General features: G+C 54.3%; 1 protein-coding gene across 1 annotated transcript in view; it reads left to right on the top strand.

The window, feature by feature from the left end:
* Positions 1-24434, top strand: part of SDK1 (sidekick cell adhesion molecule 1) — a 734089-nt gene that overhangs the window by 552392 nt on the left and 157263 nt on the right. The window contains exons 8-14 of the mRNA XM_040229997.1: positions 1214-1297; positions 4553-4747; positions 7055-7171; positions 8430-8597; positions 10487-10589; positions 13130-13306; positions 20118-20254. Of these exons, the coding sequence (XP_040085931.1) occupies positions 1214-1297; positions 4553-4747; positions 7055-7171; positions 8430-8597; positions 10487-10589; positions 13130-13306; positions 20118-20254 (981 nt within the window). The remainder of the gene's footprint in view (positions 1-1213; positions 1298-4552; positions 4748-7054; positions 7172-8429; positions 8598-10486; positions 10590-13129; positions 13307-20117; positions 20255-24434) is intronic.

Genomic DNA, 24434 nt, shown 5'->3' with positions numbered 1-24434 from the left:
GTGAGTGTGCGTGTGAGTGTGCGTGAGTGTGCGTGTGTGCGCGGTCGAAGACCAGCCTGCTGATGAGGAATCTGCAGTGTTCTTCGAGGCCTGGTCTACACACGCACAGCCAGGTGGAGAGTCTGCCCCCACCTGCAGCCGCGGCCTCGGCCACACGGGCTGCTTCCAGCAGGTCGTTTCTGCCTGAGCGACGCGGTAATTGCAGGACTGACACCTGACTGCTTCCAGGGAGGGACTTGCAGCCTTGCCTCCTTCGTCAAGTCTCCGAAACACTGAAGTTCTCATTTCTCTGTTTCCTCCTTTAGGTTCCCCTGTTTAAAGATTTAGTCAGTACAGAAGGCAGGCCAAGCTGTAGTGTCCACAGTCACACAATCAGAGTTGGAAACAAACCTGTCTGGAAGACAGTACCCAGAAATTGTCACAAGGAAAGCGAATGACCAGCCGTGGTTATCATGCTAATGAAGACACTACTACCTTAATACTCGACAAGCTTGGCCATGCCAATGTTGAATTCCTGCTAAATAAACCAAGAAAAATACCGCAATTTACTCTCCAAGGAAATTCATTGTTTAATACAGCTACTGCTTTTCTGCTGTTCGTCCAACCGCAGGCGGGCGGGCCGGGCGTCTGGAGATATACAAGTGGTTGTGTTTCCTTTGCTGCTGAAGATGGATGAGAGGTCCATTTCCTTTCTTCTCTTAACTATGATTTTGTCTTCCACTGAAGTATTAAATCTATATTTTGGAGAAGAACTGCTAAGACTTTGAAAAATACGTTAATAGGCTGCCCCGCTCCCTAATAACAGGCCGGGCACCTGCCCGTGGTGCTTTATTTGATGGATTTCGTGAGTTGTTGTTTAGTTTAGGCACTGAAGCAAACGAGCCTATAAAATACTGTGCTGTAAATATAAACCTGTATGAACCTCGTGGGATAGTCCTTCTAAAATGTGAATTAAGATATTCCATGATTCAGACCCACAAGCTGGAAAGTAGCCATTGCCCTGCGTAGTAATTCGCTTTCTGAAACCTCGGACTGTAAATTGCCTTTGGACCCTGCTCACTGAATTCTGAGTTTGTGTGCACGATGGTAGGCAGCTAATGAAGTTTTCAAAAATAGTTCTATAAAAGGAGTTCAAACTCTTTCAGGCTGTAAGGGTCTTCTGAAATATATCTCTTTGGCTTAGGGGCTGTTTCGGTTTTTTTCTTATTTAAAGAGCCACCCTATTTTACCGTGGAACCCGAGAGTCGGATATTGGCGGAAGTGGAAGAAAACGTGGACATTGTGTGTGAAGCCGTGGGTGAGTGAGGGGGGCCTTGGGGGGGGGTACAGGTGAGCCGTGGTGGGTGGGGGAGCCGTGCGGGTGGGCGCACAGAGGCTGTGGGGGGAGCCTCCACACGGTGAGGACCATCAGGGCATCTCCAGGGCAGAGCCATCGTCTGGGCAGCGCACCTGGAGCAGAACTCAGCCGCTGGGCGTGCAACCTTGGGGAAGGCCTTTGATCTTGCTTAGCTTTTGTGTCCTCGCCTGCAAAGCAGGGATAAGAACATTTACCCAAAGGAAGAGCCAGGAAGACTTAACGGCATCCGTCCCAGCAGAGGCCAAGCCTTATCCTCCTGACTCCCTTCAGAGGCTCCGACTCCCCCAGAGTGAGCCTCCCAAGACTTGGGGCAGGAAATTCCTTCTCATCCCTGGGGTGAGAGGGGCTGCTGCCCATGTCCGCTCCGAGGGGAGAGAGATCGTTCTAACTTCTTGAATCAGAAATCTTCCTGTTTTTCTGGCTTTTCAGCTTTTGACTGACCTTTCTTCTGTCACGGGGGTGGTTTGACCTCTTGCCTTGACCCTTCACGGGCCATTGCTCCTATCCCACATCCAGCACACTGGGCCTCCAGCAGGGCCAGGCTTTCTGCGGTGACTTCATAATCAAAACCGTGCAAGTGCCCTGGAGAGGATCAGGGAACGAGAAGGACCCTTGACGTTAAGACCTGTGCATCTTAAGGGTTTCAGCTCTTCTTCTAAGAGCTTGGAGGCTGTTTCCCAACAGTTCTGGGAATCTTCTGGAAAGCACCCCCTCAGACGCTGAGGTGGGAAGATGGAGGAGACCCTGTTGTAAAGTCACTGCCTGGGGTCTGGCGAGGGCGTTGCTCTCGGATCCCCGGACAGGCCAGATCCAAACCCACATCCCCCAGCTCTTCGTAGCCAGTGCTTAGGCCCGGACCCGAACAGATGCAGGGAGGGAGCGGGGGTGCCCCTCGGTGGTGTGGAAGGTCAGCATAGACACGGGCGTCCAGTCCCCGCCCCTGCACCCACCGAACCTCCTGCAGCAGCGGCTCCAGCCCAGGGGAATTGGTTCCTCGGGGGCTCCGGCCCCTGCCCCAGCAGCTTCCGGAGTGCTGTGTCCAGCCCCACTTGGCGCCCTTCTCTGTGACCGGCTCGACCCACAGGGATGGCGGCCGGAGGGGAGAGGTGGTGTCCTGTGAACTTCCCGGGGAAATCTTTTCTTACCTTGGCCCCATTATTCTCACTTCTGTGTAAACACCAGTTTTTTAAGGCCAACAACTCTGTGAAAGTGAAACTATAAAATGTTTAGAGTGCTTATACTTTAGAAACAGAAGCCTGCCGTACTGCAGGAATAAGATTCCTGTTTATGACAATAAATTGCCCCAAATAGAACTATTCCCAGTTCCCTGTTTACTAACAATTATTTTCCTATGAATGACAATGTTGGGCTCTCCCTTTGATGAGAAGATGCTTTCCTTGCATGACTTCTGCAGAGTAAACTGCTTGTTAAGTACAGGCTTATAAGTACATACCGAACAGGTCTTTCCACATTGCGTTGCCATCATATAATTTACTGCTTTCTTTTAATTTTGACAATGAAACCACAGCAGCATGCGAAGTGGTTATTCTTTATGAAAGCTACATCGTGTAATTGCTATTATGAGACTTTACATGAAGTGGTTATGCTTTTACCTTCAAATGAATTTTTTTTTAATTTCCTGATTTAATGAAAAGTGACAGGAAGCATAATGAAGGCAAAGAACAGAATCTGAGAATACATTATCCTGAAATATCCCCTGATATTAGCTTTATTTATTAAAGAAGACGTCTTACACCTACACAGTATCATAAGTGAACAGATCCAAGTGTGCCTTTCAGTGTGAATGGTGTCGAGATCTTTTATTTAAATTCATTTTATATTTAGGGACGCTGAGGCACAGAAGGATCCAAGATCTAGAAATAAGCCAGGTGCTTCCGCATTTTTCCGACAACCAGCGTACTGTACCAGGGAAGCCTGGGACCCCATCTCGAGTGCCTCGGTCTGTTCCACAAATGGCCTCTCTGGTCCGCCCTCTTGGGTGGCCTGACCCTTCTTGGCTTCAGGAGGAGGGAGCAGGGAAGCTGTCTTCCCTTTGCCGGTTCCCCAAGGATCTAAGGGAACCGAGAGGAGGGCCTGGTGTGTCCCAGGCGGCAAAGCCACCAGGGATAGTGCATTTTCATCCAGTCGCCTGGTCACCTGCACTGACCACACCCATTTGGGGGCCAAGCAACAGAGGTCCTCATGCTCTTGGGCCAAGGAAAGCCCCATCATTTACAACCCAGGTTCTGCCCCGTGGCCTTGTCCACCGAGTACGCCCACCTGGCGAACCCCAACCTCAAGCCTCCTTCCAGGTGGCGAGGTCGTGTGCAGCTCCAGTCTCACTGCTCGGGAGTCTCGGCCTCCCCTGGGACATCACCGAGATGAGGAGGGGGCACCCAGGAGGGGCGGCTGGGCCTTGAGCCTCCATCTGACGCTGGCCCACCCACTCTTGGGTGCAGGCATGGGAGCATCCCCCCTACCCCGTCATCTCTGCAGCAGCCTGGTCTCGGGGCCACGGTGACGTCTCCCAAATCCACAACCTGGACCAGATATACCTTGCATGCTTGCTGCTTGAGGTCGTCCACCAGGCCCCCTGTGCGTGGATCAGTGACTGGCTCATGTGACTGATCAGGGCACGGATCAGGAGCACGCGGATCAGTGACCCCGATTCCCGAGACAGGGTGCTGTAGTCCCAGGCTGTGCGGTGAGCACGCCCCCTGGGCCGGGGGCCGGGAGAGCTTATGTGCTGACGTGATCGATCTTCACAGTCACCTTCGAGGGGGCACACCACTTCCTTCCCGAGTCCCAGGGAACTGGGAAGAAGAGGGGTTACCTACCCTGGCCAATGGCACAGCTTGGAGGGGGCACCTGTCTCCCACCCTGGTGACCCTTCCCCAGTCCCCACGAGACAGAGGCAGTCACCGCAAGGCCAGGGGCCTTCCTCCCAGCACTGTCTGAGGTCAGTCGCAGCCATACCCGTAGGACAAGGGCAGGGCCAGACCGTGGGAAGAGCTGGAAGGGTCTGCAGCCCCCTCCCCATCTGCACGGGAGATGAGAACACCGCCCGACCGGGTGCTTGGAGGCATGAGGCGATGCCCAGGGAAATACCTTGGAGCCGCTTTGCCTCAGTCCTCACGTAGCAGTTCTTGAAATTTAGTGAGTCTTAAATGCCCGACTGTTTCCACTTCTCCGCAGGCGTCCCTCCTCCTGCCCTCCAGTGGTTCAAGGATGCCATCTCCATCAACAAGCTCCAGAACCCTCGGTACCAAGTGCTGGCTGGCGGAGGCCTGCGCGTCCGGCAGCTGCGTCCAGAGGACTCGGGGATCTTCCAGTGCCTGGCCAGCAATGCGGGTGGGGAGGTCCAGACCCACACCTACCTAGACGTCACCAGTGAGTACTGCCCCCCCCCAGAGCCCGGCCCCTGGGCAGCCCTGAGGCCCCGGCCCTCGCCCCACGGCCGCTCAGGGAACACAGGCGTCTGTCCAGCCCGAGTGCCCATACCTGGGGCACTTAACGCGCTGCTCTGTTGAGATGTAGAAGCAAAGTCCCCGTCTTTCTGGGCAGAACTGGAAAGACTAAGTGGACAGCTCATGCCTAATCTTCTTCTTTTGATCTTTTTTTACCTGTTTTTCTATATTTATTCTTTATTTTAGTTTTATTGAACAATTATAGTTCTTTCATGAGTTTCTTTTATGATCCCTTTAGCAGAAATACTTTGGCACTCTGAAAAATAAGATAAGGGTATCTGTGGGTTTTCTGTTTAATCTCCCATAGTTGTTTTTCCTCTAAAACAAGTAGAGTTTAGTGATTATGGAATTCTCATGCTTGCCCTGTCTGGAAGCAAAATGCTGATGTCTCCAGGTGCGGGGGCCGTTCAGGAAATCAAATCACGGTCAGTGTGTGCACTGCCAGTGGCTCTCGTCAGCGATGACTTGGAAGAGACTATTGCAATACTGAGATATTCATGCAAGTGTTTTACTAAACTAGGGGTCACTTCCTCTGCCCTTGCCCAGGGTCAAATTTCCCCTCCGTTGTGGAGTCTAGGAAACCAGTATCACTTCAAGCAGTGAAAGTAATATTGGGGTCTTAAGCTGGAGACTGAGTTTTGACCTATTAGAATTACGTGGGGAGTCCCAGGTGGCATCAGTGGTAAGGAACCCATCTGCCAGTGCAGGAGACGATGTAAGAGACACAGGTTTGATCCCTGGGTTGGGAAGATCTCCTGGAGAAGGGAAGGGCAACCCACCCCAGTGTTCTTGCCTGGAGAATCCCATGGACAAAGGAGCCTGGTGGGCTATGGTCCATGGGGTCTCAAAGAATGAGACACGACTGAGTGTCTGAGCATGGAATTACTTAACCCTGTTCTGCAGCAGGGGGCCGGGATGTGCGGGGCAGGGATTATACAAAGCCAGATGTAACTGCTTTTGGCTTTGAGGGAGGCGGTTTCTGTTGCCCCCACTCACCTCTGCTGTCATAACCTGGAGGCAGCATAGACAGGTCTGAGCAGACGTGGCTGTTCACAGGGGTTCACTTACAGAAACAAGGGCAGACTGGACCGGGCCCAGGGTGGAGGCTGCATACCCCACTCTCATGGGAGGCCCAGGGAAGACCGCCTGATCCCACCCAGACCCCGCTCTCATGGGAGGCCCAGGGAAGACCGCCTGATCCCACCCAGACCCCGCTCTCATGGGAGGCCCAGGGAAGACTGCCTGATCCCACCCAGGCTCAGCTCTCGCTCAGCTCTCATGGGAGGCCCAGGGAAGACCACCCAATCCCACCGAGGCTCAGCTCTCTCTTCAAAACGTAGCCAGCTCAGCCCAGGTCACAGGGGTCTCAGGAGGATCAGTTTAGAAATTTAAATGAAAGTGCTACTTAACCTGGTTCCCATGACAACTGGAGCATGAACAAATAAATACCTGTAATGATAATGCTACGTATCTGCTTTGTAAGTACAGGGCTTTGCAAAGTGGATTTAAAAAAAAAAAAAAAAAAGCACTTTTCATGAAATAAAAATATAGTGTGTAAAACAATCAGTATCTATTTCTTCGTTTAACAAGCATTTACTGAGCACCCATGTCAGTTACTCTGGGCCCATGAGGCTCAGGAACAAAGCTAAGATTCTTTTCTGAGGTCCTTAGAATCTGTTTATTTTAATGTTCAAAATGGATCCTAGGAAGTGTCAAAATGTCATCTCTTGGGTGATATTTAGTATTCAGAAATTAGGTATTTCTATTTTTTTTAAGTAATGAAAGCAGCTTGTTTGATTTCTGTAAATAAATTTCCGTCTTCTTTTTAATGTTCATCTGAAAGCTCTGGGGTTCAGTGGTAAAGAGCCCACCTGCCAAAGCAGGAGATGTAAGAGACGTGGGTGGGTTGATCCCTGGGTCGGGAAGCTCCCCTGGAGGAGGGCCTGGCTCTCCTCTCCAGTGTTCTTGCCTGGAGAATCCCACGGACAGAGGAGGCTGGCGGGCTCCAGTCCACGGGGTCGCAAGTCGGATGCGACTGCGGCGACTGCGCGTGCACGCAGCTCTTCTGCTCGCCCTCCTTGTGCAGATGCAGGGTTATAGTCAGTCCTGCAGGGCTTTCACCTTTTATCGCTGCAGCGCTGTCTGTGGTTAGTTCTGTAAACACCCAGGCAGATGCCTCCTCCAGGCTGGCCTGAGCGTTCCCGTCTCACTGTCCGCATCCTCTGCCTAGATGTGGCCCCAGCCTTCACCCAGCTCCCTGTGGACACCACGGTGACCGACGGGATGACAGCTGTGCTCAGGTGTGAGGTGTCCGGGGCCCCCAGGCCGGCCATCGTGTGGAGCAGAGGTAGGCGGCTCGCACCTGCCTCAGGAGGTGGACCCGGCGGGGCAGGGTTTCCTCTGTTATTCCCACTCACCCGTCCATTCTGTGACGAGGAAGATCCCGGGGAGCCAGATGGGCGAGACCCCGCGAGCTCCCCGGAGCTCACCGTCCGAACAGGAGGCACATTTCCCTACCACGCGCGGACAGCTCTTTCCTCCTCAGGAGCCTCCGTCAGTGCCTCGGGCCGGGCGGCCCCTTAAATCAGGGCCCCCGGTTTCAGCCCCTTTGTGAAGGCGGGAGGTCACAGCTAGGAGTGCGTCCTTTGTTACTTTAGCAAGCTGCTTCTAGCGCAGGACTACCTGCGTCCGCAGCAGCTGGTCGTGTGCGACACTCAGTCTGACTCTGTTTCCGTTCCTGTGAAGTGTGGAGTCACGTCCCAGGCTCATTGCAGCACCACCCTGCCCCGGCCCAGCCCCATCAACACCTTAGGCAGCCCTGCCACTGAATGAATGGCACCCGTGGTCCATCCTTGACAAGCCCCAGCTGAATTGGGTTCCTCCCCATAGATCATGCTTGGTGGACTGTATCCTGGTGAAACCTCAAAACTTACACTTTTTTCTCACCCAGACAAGCCCTTGGTGGCTTCCCAACTCTCGAAGGGGCCTCAGCTTATAGACACAAAGATCTGGGAAGCTACCGATTAATCGCAAAGAGGAGGGGATTCTTTCATTTTAGATATTTTCTTCTTGTCTTTCCTGATTTAGAATGTAATAATAGCCTTAGATAGAAAATTTATATACAGAAAACAAAATCCACCACTCAGAGGAAGCCATCACATTTATGGGTTGTAATTTTTTTAAACTTGTTACTTTGTGTTGAAATTTACCCAATTAACAGTGTTGTGATAGCTTCAAGTGAACTCTAAGGGCTTTGGCCAAATGTATACTTGTATCCATTCTCCCCCCAAACTCCCCTCCCATCCAGGCTGCCACATTAGGCTGAGCAGAGTTCCATGTGCTCTACAGCAGAAAGACAGCAGAGTGTACATGTCCATTCATGGGTCATAATTTTCTTAACCGAGTCTCTCAGCATTGGAAGTGAGGGTGTTCTTGGCTTCGGTTATCCTAATGACTGCTAAAGCAAACTGCTCTGGTTACTTCCGTGCACATGGTTTCCACTGTCTTCCGATTATTTCCTCGTTTATCTTCCCGGCTGCAGCCACAGCATCGCGTCTCCTTGAGCGTTCCGGTTCTCACATTCCTGTTTCCTCTGCCGTCCGCAGGAAGCCATATTCTGGCCAGCGGCTCTGTGCGGGTCCCCCGGTTCATGCTCCTGGAGTCTGGGGGTCTGCAGATCGCCCCTGTCTTCATCCAGGATGCGGGCAACTACACCTGCCAAGCAGCCAACTCAGAGGGCTCCCTGAACGCGTCCGCCACGCTCACCGTGTGGAGTAAGGACCACGGCCCACGTGGAACGATCTGTTAATAATGGTTTAATCAGCACATCGTCTGTGCTTGGGGATGTCAATATGCCCTTGGACTCCCTAATCTAATCAAAGGAGAATCATTATTTCTACAACTAATTTAGAGAAATCTGTTGAGCAATTAGTTTTTTTCAGATTCTAAAAGAATAATTAGAAAATGTATTCAAAGATTTAATGGGGACATTTCAGGAGAGATAAAAGGTTAACTTTTTAATGTCAGTAGAGTAGGGGTATTATGCCAAACTAGTTCAAAGAACAAAACTGAGAAGTTGGCTAATTTTATACAAATCACATGAGAAGAGTGGATCGATCCGAGAATTAAAACCCGAGGGGAAGTATTTTTCCCACACTGTAACTATACCCAAATAAAACACTCCTCGTATAGTAAGTATGGATGTTTCCTATGTGTAGGAGTGAACTATAACACGAGTTTCTGAAACGCAGAATAAATTGTTTTCCAGAACCTAAGGTTTGGATTACCAAGTATTCAGCTTCACTGGCTGATAAACTTTTCCCTCTCTGTTTCATCTGTATCCATATCACTACAACAGTATTGTCCAAAATAGCCAGAAACAGTGCTCATTAATAGATTTTGCTAAAGCCATCTATATGAGGAGAGAAACTTTTAACTGCATGGGTGAATAATTTGTTTAAATACCTTCCCTGAAGAAAAACTAAAAAAAAAAAAAAAAACACTTGTACTTTATTTCATATCTGGTTTACATTTCTATGAAATAGTTGGTGTCCACTCGGATAAATGGCCCTTCCTAATTTATTAGGTTTTCTAAAGATATCACTAGTTTTTTTTTAAACCATGAGTATAGCGCCCGCCCCCCCAGTAGTGTTAAATATTTACTAGAAAAGAGATTTTGTTCCATGGGATAACCTAATGTGTCAACCATGTCTGATTCATCCAGCATCCCTGGAAATTAACCGTAAATGTAAAAGCTTGTGGAAAACTGATGTCTGCATCTCTGTAGGTCATTCACCAGAGCATATTGTGGGTCTGCTAAGATGCAAAATTGTAATAACACAAGAATGGCTGGCACGGCCCTGTGTGGCCTGGGGTCTTCCCAGGTACCCCAGCTCTGTCTGTCCCAGCGGGAGCAAACAGCACCCCTTTCATAGACAGGAAAACGGAGCTCCGAGCAGAGGCATTTCTCTGGATGCCCCACGGGTGAGCGGTCAGCAGGGACCCAGCCTCCTGACCTAGGCTCCGGGCTCTTTCCTGCCTCAGAGCAGCGCCCGCCTCCAGGGTGTGCAGCGTGGGGACACACAGGGCGGGGCTGTGGAGTGCCGGCGGACGTTCAGGCCCGCACAGAGCACCAGGTCCCCTGTGCCCCGGACTATCGGGCAAGAGACCCTGCAGGGCCAAGCCCCGGTTTCCCCTCCTGGTCACTGGGAGAATCATAGCCCTCGTGAGACTGTTGTAAGGATTCAGTAAACCCATAAATGAAAGCGCTTTGCAAAGCCATGAGGTGCAGTGTGGACCTTACCAGAATGTTGATCCTCTTGGGTAAGAATCCAGATTCTTCCTCAGAGCGTAGAGCCTGGCAGACTGCTGCCTGTGATCTTGCTTCCCATTTCCTTCTGGAGTGTTCCGAGGTCGGGGCATGACCGGGGTGGGCGGGGGAGGGGTGGGGGGTGGGAGGCCTGCCTGCCTGCCTCCCCGAGATGCAGACGGGCTTGCTCTCAATTCCCCGAAAGTCTCTGATTGCTTCCGTTTACACTCGTTTTGCCACGGTGAGAGGAAGCAAGGTTGTGACGTCAGATGACCAGCTCGTTCCCCCCGCCCCCCGAGGGAGGAAGCTCTCAGCCTCGGGGTCCTGTCTGAGCTGCAGCCTGTGTCTTTGCAGATCGAACGTCCATCGTGACCCCTCCGGAGGACCGCGTGGTAATCAAGGGGACCACGGCCACGCTGCACTGCGGAGCCACCCACGACCCCCGCATTTCTCTCCGGTCAGCTCTGTCAGTTACAGCATTAACATTCCATGAGCTGGGGCCCTGAGGTAGAGGCGAGAGGGGAGACTCTCGGGAGCTTTGGTTTCAGCCACAGATCCCTGATTGCAGCCTCTTACGGTCCCGGGCCCCTTCATTAATCACACAGACCCCATCTTCCACTCCAGCCTTAGGTATTATTTACAGTACTTCAGCACAGCGTTTCATGATTTTTCTGCCAAGGTTAATACACTATCTGTAAAACGTGCTTGTCAGAGGCTGATACTTAATGAGAGAAAAATCCAGAGAGATCGAATGGGATTTCAGCAGTGTTGGCACTGGGGCCTGGCTGGACCCGAGGGCTCTGCTCTCCCGCAAGGACAGCTGCTGTGTCTCAGGCAGAGGGGGAGTACCACGTGGGGGAAGGCCCCGCAGCGATCAGCTCGCTTAGAGGAGAACACCGGGACGAGGGGAGCTGGAGGGTGTGAAGACCCGCTCAGGGGATGGCGACCCCGCCCCGCCTTTGTCTGACTCAGCCTGGAAGGTCGTGATGAAGAACCTGACTGTCCAGGTGGACGCGGGGCAGCAGACACAGGTGGCTGTCGACCACGAGCTTCTTCCCAAAGAGCCGCCACTTGCAGAGGGGTTTTTAATTTTCAGAACCAGCCTTCAGCATGCATCTAGAAAGAGGACATGGTCATCCTTGCGTTTCCACTCTGGCCTCAGCCCCAAAGGCATGCAGTTAGCCCCGACAGAACTGAGGTCTCCTCCTGCTTCCTCACATTCCACTCTGAGCAGAGGGAGAGGGCGGTGGACGCACAGACGCGTCACTACCTGGATGTGGAGCCCCGGCTGCTTTCTCTCTTCTTGGGCAGCTACTGGACAAATTGAGAACTGTATTTCTATCTGCCTCTCTGGAGTTCCCCAGAGCTCAGAAATCAAGTTTGCCTTCCTTCCAAGAATGTTGAATGCAAAGCAAACACACAAAAGCCAAGGAGTTAGAAGATTACCTAGAGAATTCTTGGATCCTAGAGAATTCATTTGGAGAAGGCAATGGCACCCCACTCCAGTGCTCTTGCCTGGAAAATCCCACGGACGGGGCAGCCTGGTGGGCTGCAGTCCATAGGGTCTCGAACAGTCGGACACGACTGAGTGACTTCACTTTCACTTTTCACTTTCATGCATTGGAGAAGGAAATGGCAGCCCACTCCAGTGTTCTTGCCTGGAGAATCCCAGGGATGGGGGAGCCTGGTGGGCTGCCATCTCTGGGGTCGCACAGAGTCGGACACGACTGAAGTGACTTAGCAGCAGCAGAGAATTCATTCGTTTCTAAAGGACTTGGGAGTGTCACCCAACAATAGACAAACAGATATTTTCTGCTGCCCTAAGGCCACGAGAAAAACCCCTCTGATCTGTGTGGTTTCCTCATAGCTTCTTATGTGTGGTTAAACAGAGTCGGAGCTCACTTCCTGAGAAGTGATTAAGTTGCTCACTCTGGGCACCCCCCGCCTGGACACCTGGAGGGGCGCTGGCCCTGAGCGCTGCTCCCAGGGTGAGCAGCGATTCCCCTCCTCCCCGCTGGGGCAGTCCTGCTATGTCTGCGGGTGATGCTGGACAAGCCGTGTGTTGTGACGCCTGAGCTCTGTGCACATCAAGCCTTTAAAGAACTGGGCGCAATTTGGAAATCCAGCCTAGGGTTTGGGAGAGGAGAGCCAGCACTGTGATCCCACCCAGCAGTGACCAGTGAGGGGCCCGGCCCACCCACAGCCCCAGGCTGGCGGGCTCCTAGCGGCGTCTACATGCAAAAAGAAAAGCGTGCTAAAGTCATAAGAAATGAAAAGAGAAGGGCGTGCAGTTTTAAGGACAGAATGACTGGGTTTTAAGAAAGCGTGTTGACCGAGTGTGATGCGTTTTCATCAGGAATTGGGGAATTCCACCCTGGGGACTTTTACTCAGCCCTGCCCCTATCCAGCCGCACTCTGGCCTCCAGGGCGTTCCTCAGCAGGAGGGGCAGATGGAGTGGTGACAGGCGTGACCCCTCAGACTGCCCGTCCCGAGCCCCAGGACCGAGCAGCGTCTGCTCCATCTTCAGGGTCTGGCTTTTAACTTCAGCATCTGCCTCTGTGTTGTGACCAAGACCTTAGGTTGCTTTCCTTTCTTTAAGGTATAATTCCCATGTTAGGTACCACCCTTTAGAGAGGACATTTTAGTGGTTCTTACTATTTACTACAATATATTCACAAAGTCGTGCTGCCCAGGGGGCTCTGGTGTTAAAGAACCCGCCTGCCGATGCAGGAGAAGTAAGAGACGCAAGTTGGATCCCTGGGTCAGGAAGATCCCCTGGAGGAGGGCACGGCCACCCACTCCAGTATTCTTGCCTGGAGAATCCCATGGACAGAGGAGCCTGGGGGGCTGCAGTCCGCGGGGTCGCAAGGACTTGGACACAGCTGAAGCAGCGTAGCACGCACGCACGTTTACAAAGTCATCAATGGCTTGCTTTTTAACAGAGGGGGAAGGTCAGCGGCCGGGTCCTCACTCAGGCCTCTCTGCTTGGCCCACAGCTATGTGTGGAAGAAGGACAACGTGGTCATCGCGCCGTCCAGCAGCTCCAGGGTCGTGGTGGAGAAAGACGGGTCCCTCCTCATCAGCCAGACGTGGTCGGGCGACATCGGGGACTACACGTGCGGGGTGATCTCCGAGGGCGGGAACGACTCCAGGACAGCGCGCCTGGAGGTGATGTGAGTACTGCGCCCGCCTGCGCGCCGGGTCAGTGCTCCTCCGCGTGCGGTCGCATGGCGGTGGGTCACACAACAGGGATCAGAGGCCCATGGCAGGCGCACTTGCAGGGCTGGGGGTTGGTAGTTGCCTTGGGCCTCAGACACGCACACTTACAGGGTGGGGGTCGGTAACCTTAAAGTTGGATCGTGTCTGCCCTCAGCTTGGCTGGTTCACGATCGCTTTTCCTCCTCGATGACTCCCTCTGACCCTGCATCCTGACGGACTGTTTACCCCGCCTTTCCACGCGACGCCCATCAGAACCTCCAGCTGGTAACAGGACGGCAGGCCGGCCCAGTGCCCCTGAGAGCCCCCTGCTCTCCGAGGGGAGGCACACACCTCCCACCAGAACTCACAGATGTGGCAGGCAGCCGCCCATCCCGCCTGCCGGGCCTTCCAGGGTGGGGAGCCGTGGGGGCCACACTCGCCTCCCACAGCCCCTCTCCTCACAGGCAGGAAGCTGAAGGGCCTGCTGACCAGGTCATCTTTGCAGCATATATTTGTTGTTGTTCAGTCGATAAGTCGTGTCCGACTCTTTGTGACCCCATGGACTGCAGCACGCCAGGCTCCTCTGTCCTCCACTCTCTCCCAGAGTTTGCTCAGATCCACGTCCATTGGGTCAGTGATGCCGGTTAACCATCTCACCCTCTGTCTCCCCCTTCTCTCTCCCCTGGAGTGGAGGATGACACAGCTCTGCGTTTTGAGGCCTGGCCATGTTGGCATACCTGGGGCGCTCAGTCAACGCACATTGGTGGGTTGAATGAATGTGTCCCGTAGTCCTCCCAGCCAGTCTGCTCAGGCCTCTGGCCTTCCTTCAGCTGTGTACACGCCTGGGACCCCCACCACTTGAGGGTGCCTGCCCTGCTCAGCCCTGGTCCCCTGTCTTCCTTCCCCCATCCACAGCTCACAGGAAGACCTTCCTAAAAATTGTTGATGATTCTGGCGTCCGCGACCCATACATCCACGTGACACACCGTGCTATTCACAGTTAAACTACCTTTGAGAACTCTTAGATCACCCATCATTGGTACCAAATAAATAAATGTTAGCGTTTCATAAAGATACTGTCAGCAGAAGCCAGACTGCGGCTTCCAGTGCAGCGCGCTCTCTCTGTTCCGCAGTTTTTATGTTCTGCTGATTTACATATCTTCCCTACTATTTGCTTATTTGATTTCCTCTAAGTAAAATGCATTTTTTTTCAGTAAATGTGGCTGTATCTATAAAATAATGGGCTTTCTGTAATGGCAAAACACCTCATCTCCAAATACAGAAATACTGCAGATTCGCGATTCAAACCAATTTAGGTGCGACTGGTTGCAGAGCTGATTTGAGAGACAGCAGTCCTTGTGAATTGTCAGTGTAATAAGCTCTCAGTTCTTCCAAATCGGAATGAATGGGGGAGGTTGTAGGTTAGAGCGCGCGTATCTTTAGATCCAATAAGGTCCTAACTCTAGGACGTCGGCAATGACAATACTGATGATAGTAGTCATAACTCAGGATTGCGGGGCATTCGAGCTTCTCAGAACTTGCAAATCCAGCGCGTTAACGTCTCCTGGATTCGCTCGGATGACAGCAACCACAGTCTCCTGTTGCGGGAGTGACTGAGAGCTGCTCACGGCTAAATAGTGTCCTTCAGAAGAGCCTGAAAGCGTGCTTCCCAGCCTCCCCACTTGAGTTAAAAGCCACTTGGTTAAATATAGAAATTAGGAGTGTTACAAGGGGGCTTCTCAGGAGCAGGCCAGCTGCTGGCAGCTCTCCTGTGGGCTTGCTCTATAGTTGGCGCCGTGGAGCATCTGCTGTGTGTCAGCCAGGGGGGCAGGGCGGCTAGGGGACCCTGGTGGGGGGAGAAGCCACCATCACAGCAGGGCCACTGGCCACCCCCGAGCGATGCTGGCCTGGGGGCCCCTCCCCAGCTCCCATGCTGCAGCCTCGGTTTTCTCACCTGTGAACAGGGCGAGTTGTCGTTTTACCTTGAAGGATGGTGATGAAATTTGAATGGACTGGCCAGCAGCCCTGCTCAGGGGGGACAGTCAGTCCCAGCTCTTACTATTCCTCACCATCTCATAAAAATTACTCCTCTTTTCATCAACAGCACCCCCCCACACACTGGGGCCCAAGAGGTGTCTCTCTTTCACCCTACTTTATTTCTGCCTGAGGTCTGTGACCCTCGGACGCACCAGGTATGTCTATCTGCCATGGAGGCCTTGGTGCCTGGAACAGGTGGCCCATCAGGGTCTGAGGAAGCCCCGCTCCACTTAGCAGATCGAGACAGGTTAGTGTATTTGATGCCACCAAGGAGGATTGATTTCGGAGGGTCTGCCTCACCCCCTCCCAGAGAGGAGCTGCTGCTGCTGCTCAGTCGCTTCAGTCATGTCAGGCTCTGCGCAACCCCGTAGATGGCAGCCCACCAGGCTCCCCTGTCCCTGGGATTCTCCAGGCAAGAACACTGGAGTGGGTTGCCATTTCCTTCTCCAATGCATGAAAGTGAAAAGTGAAAGTGAAGTCGCTCAGTTGTGTCCGACCCTCAGCGACCCCATGGACTGCAGCCTACCAGGCTCCTCCATCCATGGGATTTTCCAGGCACAAGTACTGGAGTGGGGTGCCATTGCCTTCTCCGCCCAGAGAGGAGAGGTCTCTGCAATTCCAGAGGGTCTCATGGAGCATCTGACCAGTTAGCAACACGCAGTCTCGGTCACGCTGGCCACCGGTCATGTTAGTTTTATCTGTCCTACCAGTTTGCTGGGGCCTTACAGGAAGAAACTGGGTCTGGGGTGACTGCAGACCCCCGAAGCTTCTTGCTATATTGAGCACCCCAGAGGGACCAGATGCTAAGGCTCTGTGGGTTGACTGTTAATCATTTAAAAACCCAATTAGCACCGCGTCTTTCCTTCTGAGACCAGAGACTAATTCCTCTGAGCCAGAGTACAGAGGAAAGCCTCATTTACGGAGCGGCTGGAGACGCGGCCCCGAGGCAGTGGGAGAGGCTTCCTTCCCTAGAGCCTCTTCTGAAAGCTGTAACACGGAGCGAACAATTCAATGCCATTTCTCAAGAGCCATCGAGCCCCCACTGCCTTCATCCTCGGAGTGAACTCAGAGAAGATGGGTTTGACCGAGGCGTCGTCTGTCCGCTCAAAGGGCAGGGCTTTTCTATAGAAGAACGCTCATGGGCCCCTCTCCCTCCCGGGCAGCCCCCCGCGGGCGCCTCTTCACCATCCGCTTCCTCTCGGGTCTCTTCCCCAGCTGGTTTTTCCCAAACACACCTCGCTGCCTCGCCTGCCTGCACAGGCCTGGCTGGGTTGTTGGTAATTTCTGCCATTACCACGGCCTAGTCCCCCCGATGGCAAGTTCTCTTCAAACCGCGCGGTGACGCAGCACGGGCTTCGCCCCCGCGTCCTCGGACACGTTTCCTCTGTCACCCCGTCTGCACACCAGGATCAGTGAGTCTCCCTGCTGATCGTGTACCCTTCACGCTGGCAGAGACGTGCTGAGACACCCTCTCCTGCTATCAGATAAGAGCCTCCGAAATGGATTCAGAGTATCGGAAAGCCTCGTTTGTCGGCCATGGATGGGTTAGTCGAGTATTTCACCAGACTTAATTTTGCAGATAACCGAAACTTATCATTTAAAGAAATAGTGTACGTTTCCAATGTATATTAAAGAGTTCTCTGCATTGTGAGACCGGTAATACTGAAACCAGAGATATGCCGGAGAGGAATTCCGAATGGGGAGAGGCTGCAACCAGAAGAAAAAAAGAAATCTGAATTTCCTTCCGACTCAGAGTCCTGTGATGTATGTAAAAACCGCACTTTGCGTCGGCCGTCCTCCGGGGGTGACCATGGACTTGGGCAGCGGTGGACGAGGGCTCGTTATCTCCAGCCGCGTCCCAGACAGCGACGTCCTTGGGGACCGCTGGCTCTGAATCTCGGTACCAGTGCTAAATGTCTCAAGGCTACTTTGCCTTTTAAGGTCCTAAGTCTCCCCAGTCTCTCTAGAATTCTCTGCTCACCCGTGCACCACAGGCTCGGTTGCTGCTGTTTGGTGTGCCCTCCTTTCCACAGGCCCTGTGCTCTTCCCCTTGGTGGCCGTTCAGGGGCCAGGAGGCAGGACCCCAGACCCGCGCCCCGGGGGGGATGGACGGACCAGGGCCTTGTCCGAGCTGGCTCCAGGGCTCCCTGAGTGGACGCCTGGATGGGAGGCTGCCTGGAGTGACCAGCAGACACGGCGTGGTGAGCAGCCCTCCGCCTCGCCACCCTCCAGCCCCGGAAGAGCTCCCGCTCACCTGCCAGATAGGTTGCTGCTAAGTGCACTCTGGTTAGGCTGAGAGGCACGATCTGGCTCTGAGCTCAGACCCGGGGTCTTCCCGGCTGTGGGAACGTTCGGGTCGGACCCCTCGCAACCCCCGGGACAGGGTGTGCAGGGACGCTCTGGGCCACGGCCGACTCTCCTCTTATGCAGAAGGAGCTGGTCCCTTCCCGCCGCCCCCTGTCCTGTCCGTCCCTCCTCGGGGACAGGAGGATGACTCTGTGAGGCTGGTCCCAGGCCCGCTGTGCGCCCCTCCTCCGGCTGCGCGCCCCTCCTCCAGCTGCCGTGTCTTCCCCGCTCCCCACCGCGTCAGCCCCGGCCGCCTGCCTCCTCTGACCACTGAGCAGACTTGTCGCACGCCTCTTCTCCCTCCTGACGGTTACACAGAGCACCCTCCGACAGTTTGTCGCCAGGACCGTTTCTAACGAACTGCCCTCGGGGTCCCAGTTCCAGCCCCGGAAGCTAGTGTCACACCAACAGCCAGAAACTCTGGACCCGGGCCTCTCTCTCTCTTGCCTCCCTTGTGCGAGCCCTGCTTTCCCCCACTGCAACCTCCTGGCGCCCCTGGTCCTGCCTGTGCCCCCAGCGGCCACTGCCTGCCTGGTCCTCCGTCTTCACCCTCGATGCTCTCGTCCTTGGCCCCGCCACCCCGCAGGGCACTGCCTCTCAGCTGCTGTCCCCGTCGTGGCTCCCCAGCTGGGCACTCTGGGCGGCCAGGGCCAGGACCGCCTTCTGGCTGTGTCCACACCCGGGAGGGTGGGCTGGAAAGGGCTTTGTTCTTCCCTCCGCCCCGGCGGGGTCAGCGCGCCCACCCTCCACACGTCCCCTGCGTGCCACTCAGCTCCAGGCGTTGGTGACTCAGGGTAGACGAGGCTGCCTGGTGGAGGACGAGGGCCCGTTGTCCAGCACCCTCCCTGGCCCTGCTCTGTGGACCTCATGATATCTGTCCAGCTGGAAAGTCTATCAATTACAGAGGGAGTCGAGGTAGGCGTGATGAGTTCTGCTCGAGTCAGGGGCGAGGGGGCACAGAGGGTCCCCACAGAGGGGAGACTGAACTCTGGAGGCTGGGCGAGTGGTGAGTTATGGGCTTGGTCCCCCCGGGCAGTGCTGTGCTCGCAGGAGAGTGCCTGGGGGGCAGAGATGGCTGATGAGCGGGGAAGGGGTGCTGCTGAGGGCAGGAGCGCAGGGCTCTGGGCCGTCTGATCCTCACGACTCCAGGAGTGCTGGTGTTGTGGACAGAGCAGTGGGGCCCCTTTCCTGATTTAAAGCTCAGTTCACAACTAAAGAGAAAACAGGACGACATTTCAGGCCCGAGTTCATCCTTCGTGGTACTGATTTAAAGTTGTGGTCTACGTGAGAAATATTAGTTTGTTTATAAACCGCATTGGTGGGTTAGAGAGAGCTGTGTTTCTTAGGTAGCTGCAAGCACATAACAGCTTAATAAATTTCCAAGGGTAATGAGTACATTTTTTAAATTAAAAGTATCAAGTATAATTATGGCTTTCTGTGCTGGCCTGTGTGGGTCAGCAGTAATTGATGTGTAAGAGAGACCAGAGCTAGCTGGTGGGTGAAACAGGTCACACCCAGCGTCCCCTTTCCAGCCCCCTCCCCTCTCCAGCAGGAGGAGAAGCCAGTTCTAAGGTCCAAAACGCAGGGCCCTGCCCCGGGACCCAAGGGGCAAAGGTTAAACACGGGCCTGGCAGCTTGGGGGTGCAAGGTCTCAGCACCATCGGTGGCAGAAACCACGCAACTGGGTTTTGAAGCTTCATCATCAGTAAATCCCAATGAAGACGCGTTCTGCTTGTAGCTTCTTTCCAGAATTATCTGCTTTGTGTTTCCACTTTATATCCTTGCTGATGGGTTGCTTACTGTTTCCATGGGTTTTCAGTTAGTGTTTTCACTGCAGTTGCCTTTCAGTGCCTCTCCCGAATCTCCATTGCCCAACAGAACCAGGGCGACAGTATAATTGCCCAAGCCCAGTCATGAGCCACGCTGTCCGAGACATACGGGCATCGTGGCTGGTGACTCCAAACAGCTGGTGTGGGGAACTTCCACAGTCAACCCTGTTTCCTGGGCCTCTCCCTCTTACGTCGTTTGCTGTGTTCCCATTAACAGCATCTCACCGCAGAAGCAAATTGGTGACCAAGTTTTCTCAATTAAACCATCTACTGTATGAAATGGGCACTCCCCACTCAATTTAAGTGAGAGTCATTAGCTGTTTAATCCCTACCAGAGGGATTAAATCAAATTACGTTTGGAAAATAAAACACGTTGTGAATGGTGATGGTTTTTGTTTTTTTTTTGAGGGGGGAGGGCAGCGAGTCGTTAGTGTTTGTGTTCAGGGCCTGCTTGCTGTTTTCCATTTTCCAAACATTGCGCCCCAGGACCCGGCAGTGTGAGAGCCAGGAGGTTATCACACAATTCTGATACGTGGTTTTTTTTTCTTTCTTTCTTTCTTCCTTTGTATCCAAGTGAGCTGCCTCATTCACCCCAGAACCTCGTGGCCAGCCTGAACCCTGCACACAGCCATGCCGTGGTGCTCTCCTGGGTCCGACCCTTCGACGGGAACAGCCCTGTTCTTTACTACATCGTGGAGCTGTCCGAGAACAGTAAGTAGCGACGCGGTGGTGTCGCCATGAGCAATAATCAGATTTCTTCCTGGCTCTTAGCGTCTTTAACCTTTCCTTCTGGCTCAGACCCACACCAGCCAGCGAAACGCTCCGGATGCTTTACAGAGTTTCAAATGGAAACCGCAGCTCGGGGTTCAGGAAAACGAAAGGGCAGCGTGGGCGCCGAGGCGGGCAGCAGCAGGAGTGGTCCCGGGGGCCTCCCTGGGTGGGTGCCGGGGTCTGCTGAGGGCCCGGGGCCATGCCCGCAGGGGCGCCCGGTCTGCACGGGGTGGAGAGGACCCCGCAGGAGCAGCCTCTTGCCGTCAGGATCCTGGCATGGCCGACTCCCGTGGGCGTCATCTCCTTGAAATCGGGACTCTGTTTCCGTCATCTTTGTGCCCTTAATAGGCACTCACGGATGAACGGGGTCAGGTTCCCTGGTGGATTCCCGGAGGATGTACTCGGGTCATGTCACGGGCCCTGGGCCGTGAGGGAGGTGCCCTGAGGTGCCCGGGTTACATAAAATAGGGCACGGCTTCACGTGCGTCCCAGCTGTTCCCTCAACAGTGTGCGTGGTTGGTTGGCTCTTTGTCAGACATCTTGCCTAAGTAGGAAGCGGGTGTTACATACAGTCATTCATTCCATCTGTCCATCTGTGCAGTACTTAGTCCTGCTTGGGCGTCTGCTGTGCACCAGGTGCTCTGCTGGGTGCTGGCTGCACGCTGACACGGTCAGCCTCAACCCCTGACAGCTGGGCTCTCCCATTGAGGTGCCTTCATTCCAAGGGCCGTGGGGAGACAGTGGGGGGAAGGCCCAGACGGGAGACGGTCGGACGACGCCCCTGGCGGGCAGGCGTGGCAGGAGGCCAGGACGGCGAGGGCAGGGGGCAGCATGTCAACTCCAGGAATGTGGAAACAGCTTCTGAAGTGAGGACAGTGTGCAGGAGGGGCCAAGACGCCGAGAAGGTGACCGAGGGCGTTCTCTGCCCCTGGCTCCCCTGCTGGGCCCGCCTGAGCTGGCCACTGCCCAGACGCTTTCCCCGAGAGCCTCTAGAGAAGAGTCTGGAGTAGTCCCCACCGTCATCACGACTGCATCGAGCATCGTCACCACAAAGACTCTGAAGTGGAGAGGACCGTTCTCTCCCGCTGGCCCTGACTTCATCTGCGGCCTTGGCCAAGTCAACCCGCTTGTCAGTGGGTGAGTCACACGTCTCCCTGCCGAGCAGATAGCAAGACCAGCACTGTCATCTGGAGTTTATTTTTATTAGGGAACAGCGCCCTTAAGAAGCCCCTGAACACGCTGGCTAATCACGGTCAGAAAGAGCCGCTTAGCAGCTAATGTGCTAAAATGGAGATGGTATTTGGCTGGCACTGAGGGCTGTGCCAGAGGACGGTTCTAAATAACCCCATCCAACAGTCCCCATGTCCCACCTCTTAGGGTACTGGCTGCCACCAGCACCGCCTGGCAGGCAGAGTCCGCCTCTGTCCTCCTGGACTTGGGTCCTGCAGGGACCACTCTGGCCTGGCTCCGTGGCGGAGGCAGGCGCTGGGTAACACCTGCCCTCCCGACGCACCAGCATCACAGGACGGCCTTGTCAGCACGCTCACGGAGCAGAACTCTGAAGCTGCCGCCGCAGTGTGTCCAGGCGCCGGCCCGAGCCAGAGCCCATTTGTGTGGAGCGTGGCCCCGCAGGCGTCCCGAGCTCCTCCCAGGGAGCTGGTCGTCCCCTGGCCCCAGGCGTCTCTGCCAGAGGCCAGGGCTTGGAGAGAACTGCCACGTCCCAAGGCCCAGCCCGAGGGACAAGCCTGCTGGGCTGAGGGGGAAGGCCCAGCAGGGCCAAGGGGGCCCAGCAGACCCTCCACGGCGGTCCAGCGGTTAAGACAGCCCTCTTTGACTGCATGGGGCACAGGTTTAATCCCTGGTCAGAGACCTAAGGTCCCACAGGCTGTGTGATGCGAACAAAGGAAAAGAGAGAGGGCAGGGCTCTTGATGTCTTCACAGCAGGGACTCTGCAGACGGGCTGAGGACTCCGTCCCACAGCAGAAGGGCGTGGCCTGCTCTAAAGTGCTGGTCGAGTTTGATCAAGACTAGTCTTTAACGTTGGTACAGTCCCAAGGGGGAGAATGCCAGAAAAGCCTGGGATGGACTCTGCAGTGGACCGAAGGGCAGGTCACCATGGCCCTTCGAGCCATCTTCAGGGTCACCTGACGCCTTTTCATCGTTTTTGAGCTATTTCTATAACTCTAGAGTAATCTCACAACTCTAGAGCTTTCTCCAGAACGCTCGCAATGATGCAAACAAACCGTGTGTCCTTGTGATAAGTCATGACCGTAGCAGTTGGTTATTGCTCTGAAGCTGCTGGCCAGTTTTGCCTCTGTTTGTAGGTTCATTTTAGCCTTCCTGACGGTCGCATGTATGTATGTTGTTTGAATGTTCTTCTGATACATTGTAACGTCTTACTGGTTCCCTCATTAATCAATGGCAGCCAAAATCTCTGGGCTTCGCTACTTGCTCAGTGGTAAAGAATCGGCTAGCCAGTGCAGATGGGGGTTCAGTCCCTGGGTCAGGAAGATCCCTGGGAGAAGGGAATGGCTACCCACTCCAGTATACTTGCCTGGGAAATCCCAAGGGTGGGGAAGCCTGGTAGGCTCCAGTCCATGGGGTGGCAAAGACACCTTAAGGGCCCCAAGTGTGGCCCCCAAATGTACCTGTGCTCCCAACGGCCGGGACACCAGTCCCGGGAGCACCTCTGACCCGGTCGCCTGCCCGGGACTCTTCCTCTGTAGAAGCGCTCATTGTTTCGAGCGCAGAGGCCGGGCTTATGGAGTGGTTCAGGTCAGTCCAGCCGCACAGTCGTGTCCCCGAGGAGGTGGGGAAAGCCCGCCTTCCCGGTGAGACTGCTCGCAGCTCAGCTTGCTCTCCCCCACACGGCTGTCTGTCTGTCTGTCTGTCAGCCGGCAGCTGCCACCCCGACAGCATGTGCAGGCCCCTCCTCTCACCTCGGTGTCGTGCACTTCAAAGCTGACGCCTGGCTGCGTGTTGTCTTCTTGCCAAAGTGGCAGAGAGACTTTGTTCTTATGCTTCAGATTATTTGCAACCGTCTTTGAAACACGTGTCACACAGATGCCTTCTCCTAGCCCGTGAGAGTGAGGAGGTGGCTTCATCCGAGCCCACTTTCTGTGGGTTTTGCATATTGAGCCTCACAATGACAGCACTTGCTCCCATTTAAAAATCCATCCAGACCCTCCCTGTTGCGTCGGCATGTCGTCGGCGCGGAGCTGGGCTGAGGTGGGGGGCTTGGGGGCTTGTCTCCTACCCCAGGCTGAGCTCCCCTCCACTTTTGGGCCTGTCTAGGCCCCGCGTCTAGCCGCTCTAGCCAGCGTCTCCTTCCCTGACGTGAACAGCCTCTTGAGTTCAGTGACCACACCCTTCCCAGGACCGCGTCCCCTCGTGAGCCCACCTGGGGCCCGTCTGGCGTCTCCCCCAGAGCTCAGGAGCCCCAGGCCCAGGGATGTGAGCGACTGACAGTCCCGCAGCCTGTTCTTGCCATCACCCTTGCCATATTCCTTAGCAGGGAATTTCATTTATTTCCCAAGTTCTCAGCTCTTTTTGCTCTTCACTTTTAAGACAAACTTAAAATTCTAACCCTGCACAGCTTTATTGTTTCTTTAAAACAGACGCAGCAGAGAAAGCCTTCCCAAAGTGGAGGCTGTGAAACAACTGTGACCGCCTCCTCTCTGGGCTTCTGTCCGAGGCAGAAAACGCTGTCCCTTCTGCTCCTCCTCCCAGCCCACCGACCATCTCTGACGAGTCTCAGCCTCCTACCCCAGCCTCCCTGGGGACCTTGGAGATCTCAGTCTTATCCCCTGTGGGGGCCGTGAGCAGGTCTGAGTCACAGCATCCTTTCACAGTTGTGCTTCAGTTCACTCACTTAAGGTATGTTTGATGCCTTGATAGAATCGAGAAAGACCTTGTGGTCTTCTCTCAAGAGTACGGCCTATTCTAAAACTATTATTTCTGCCAGCTCAAGCTTGAAATTCTTAAGTGGCACTACAAATTATATTCCTCTCATTCTTTTAATCATTCTTTATCCAGAATCCTGTAGAAGGATCTCATTTAACCTTCACGGAACCAGCTATTATCTGTGCTTCTCCTTTAACGTCCAGATGAGCTGTGAAGA

Source organism: Oryx dammah, unplaced genomic scaffold (genome assembly GCF_014754425.2).
Source record: "Oryx dammah isolate SB20612 unplaced genomic scaffold, SCBI_Odam_1.1 HiC_scaffold_2, whole genome shotgun sequence".
NCBI classification, from domain to species: domain Eukaryota; kingdom Metazoa; phylum Chordata; class Mammalia; order Artiodactyla; family Bovidae; genus Oryx; species Oryx dammah.
The sequence above is the reverse complement of the archived record's forward strand: the minus strand, read 5'-3'. Positions and strand labels throughout refer to the sequence as shown.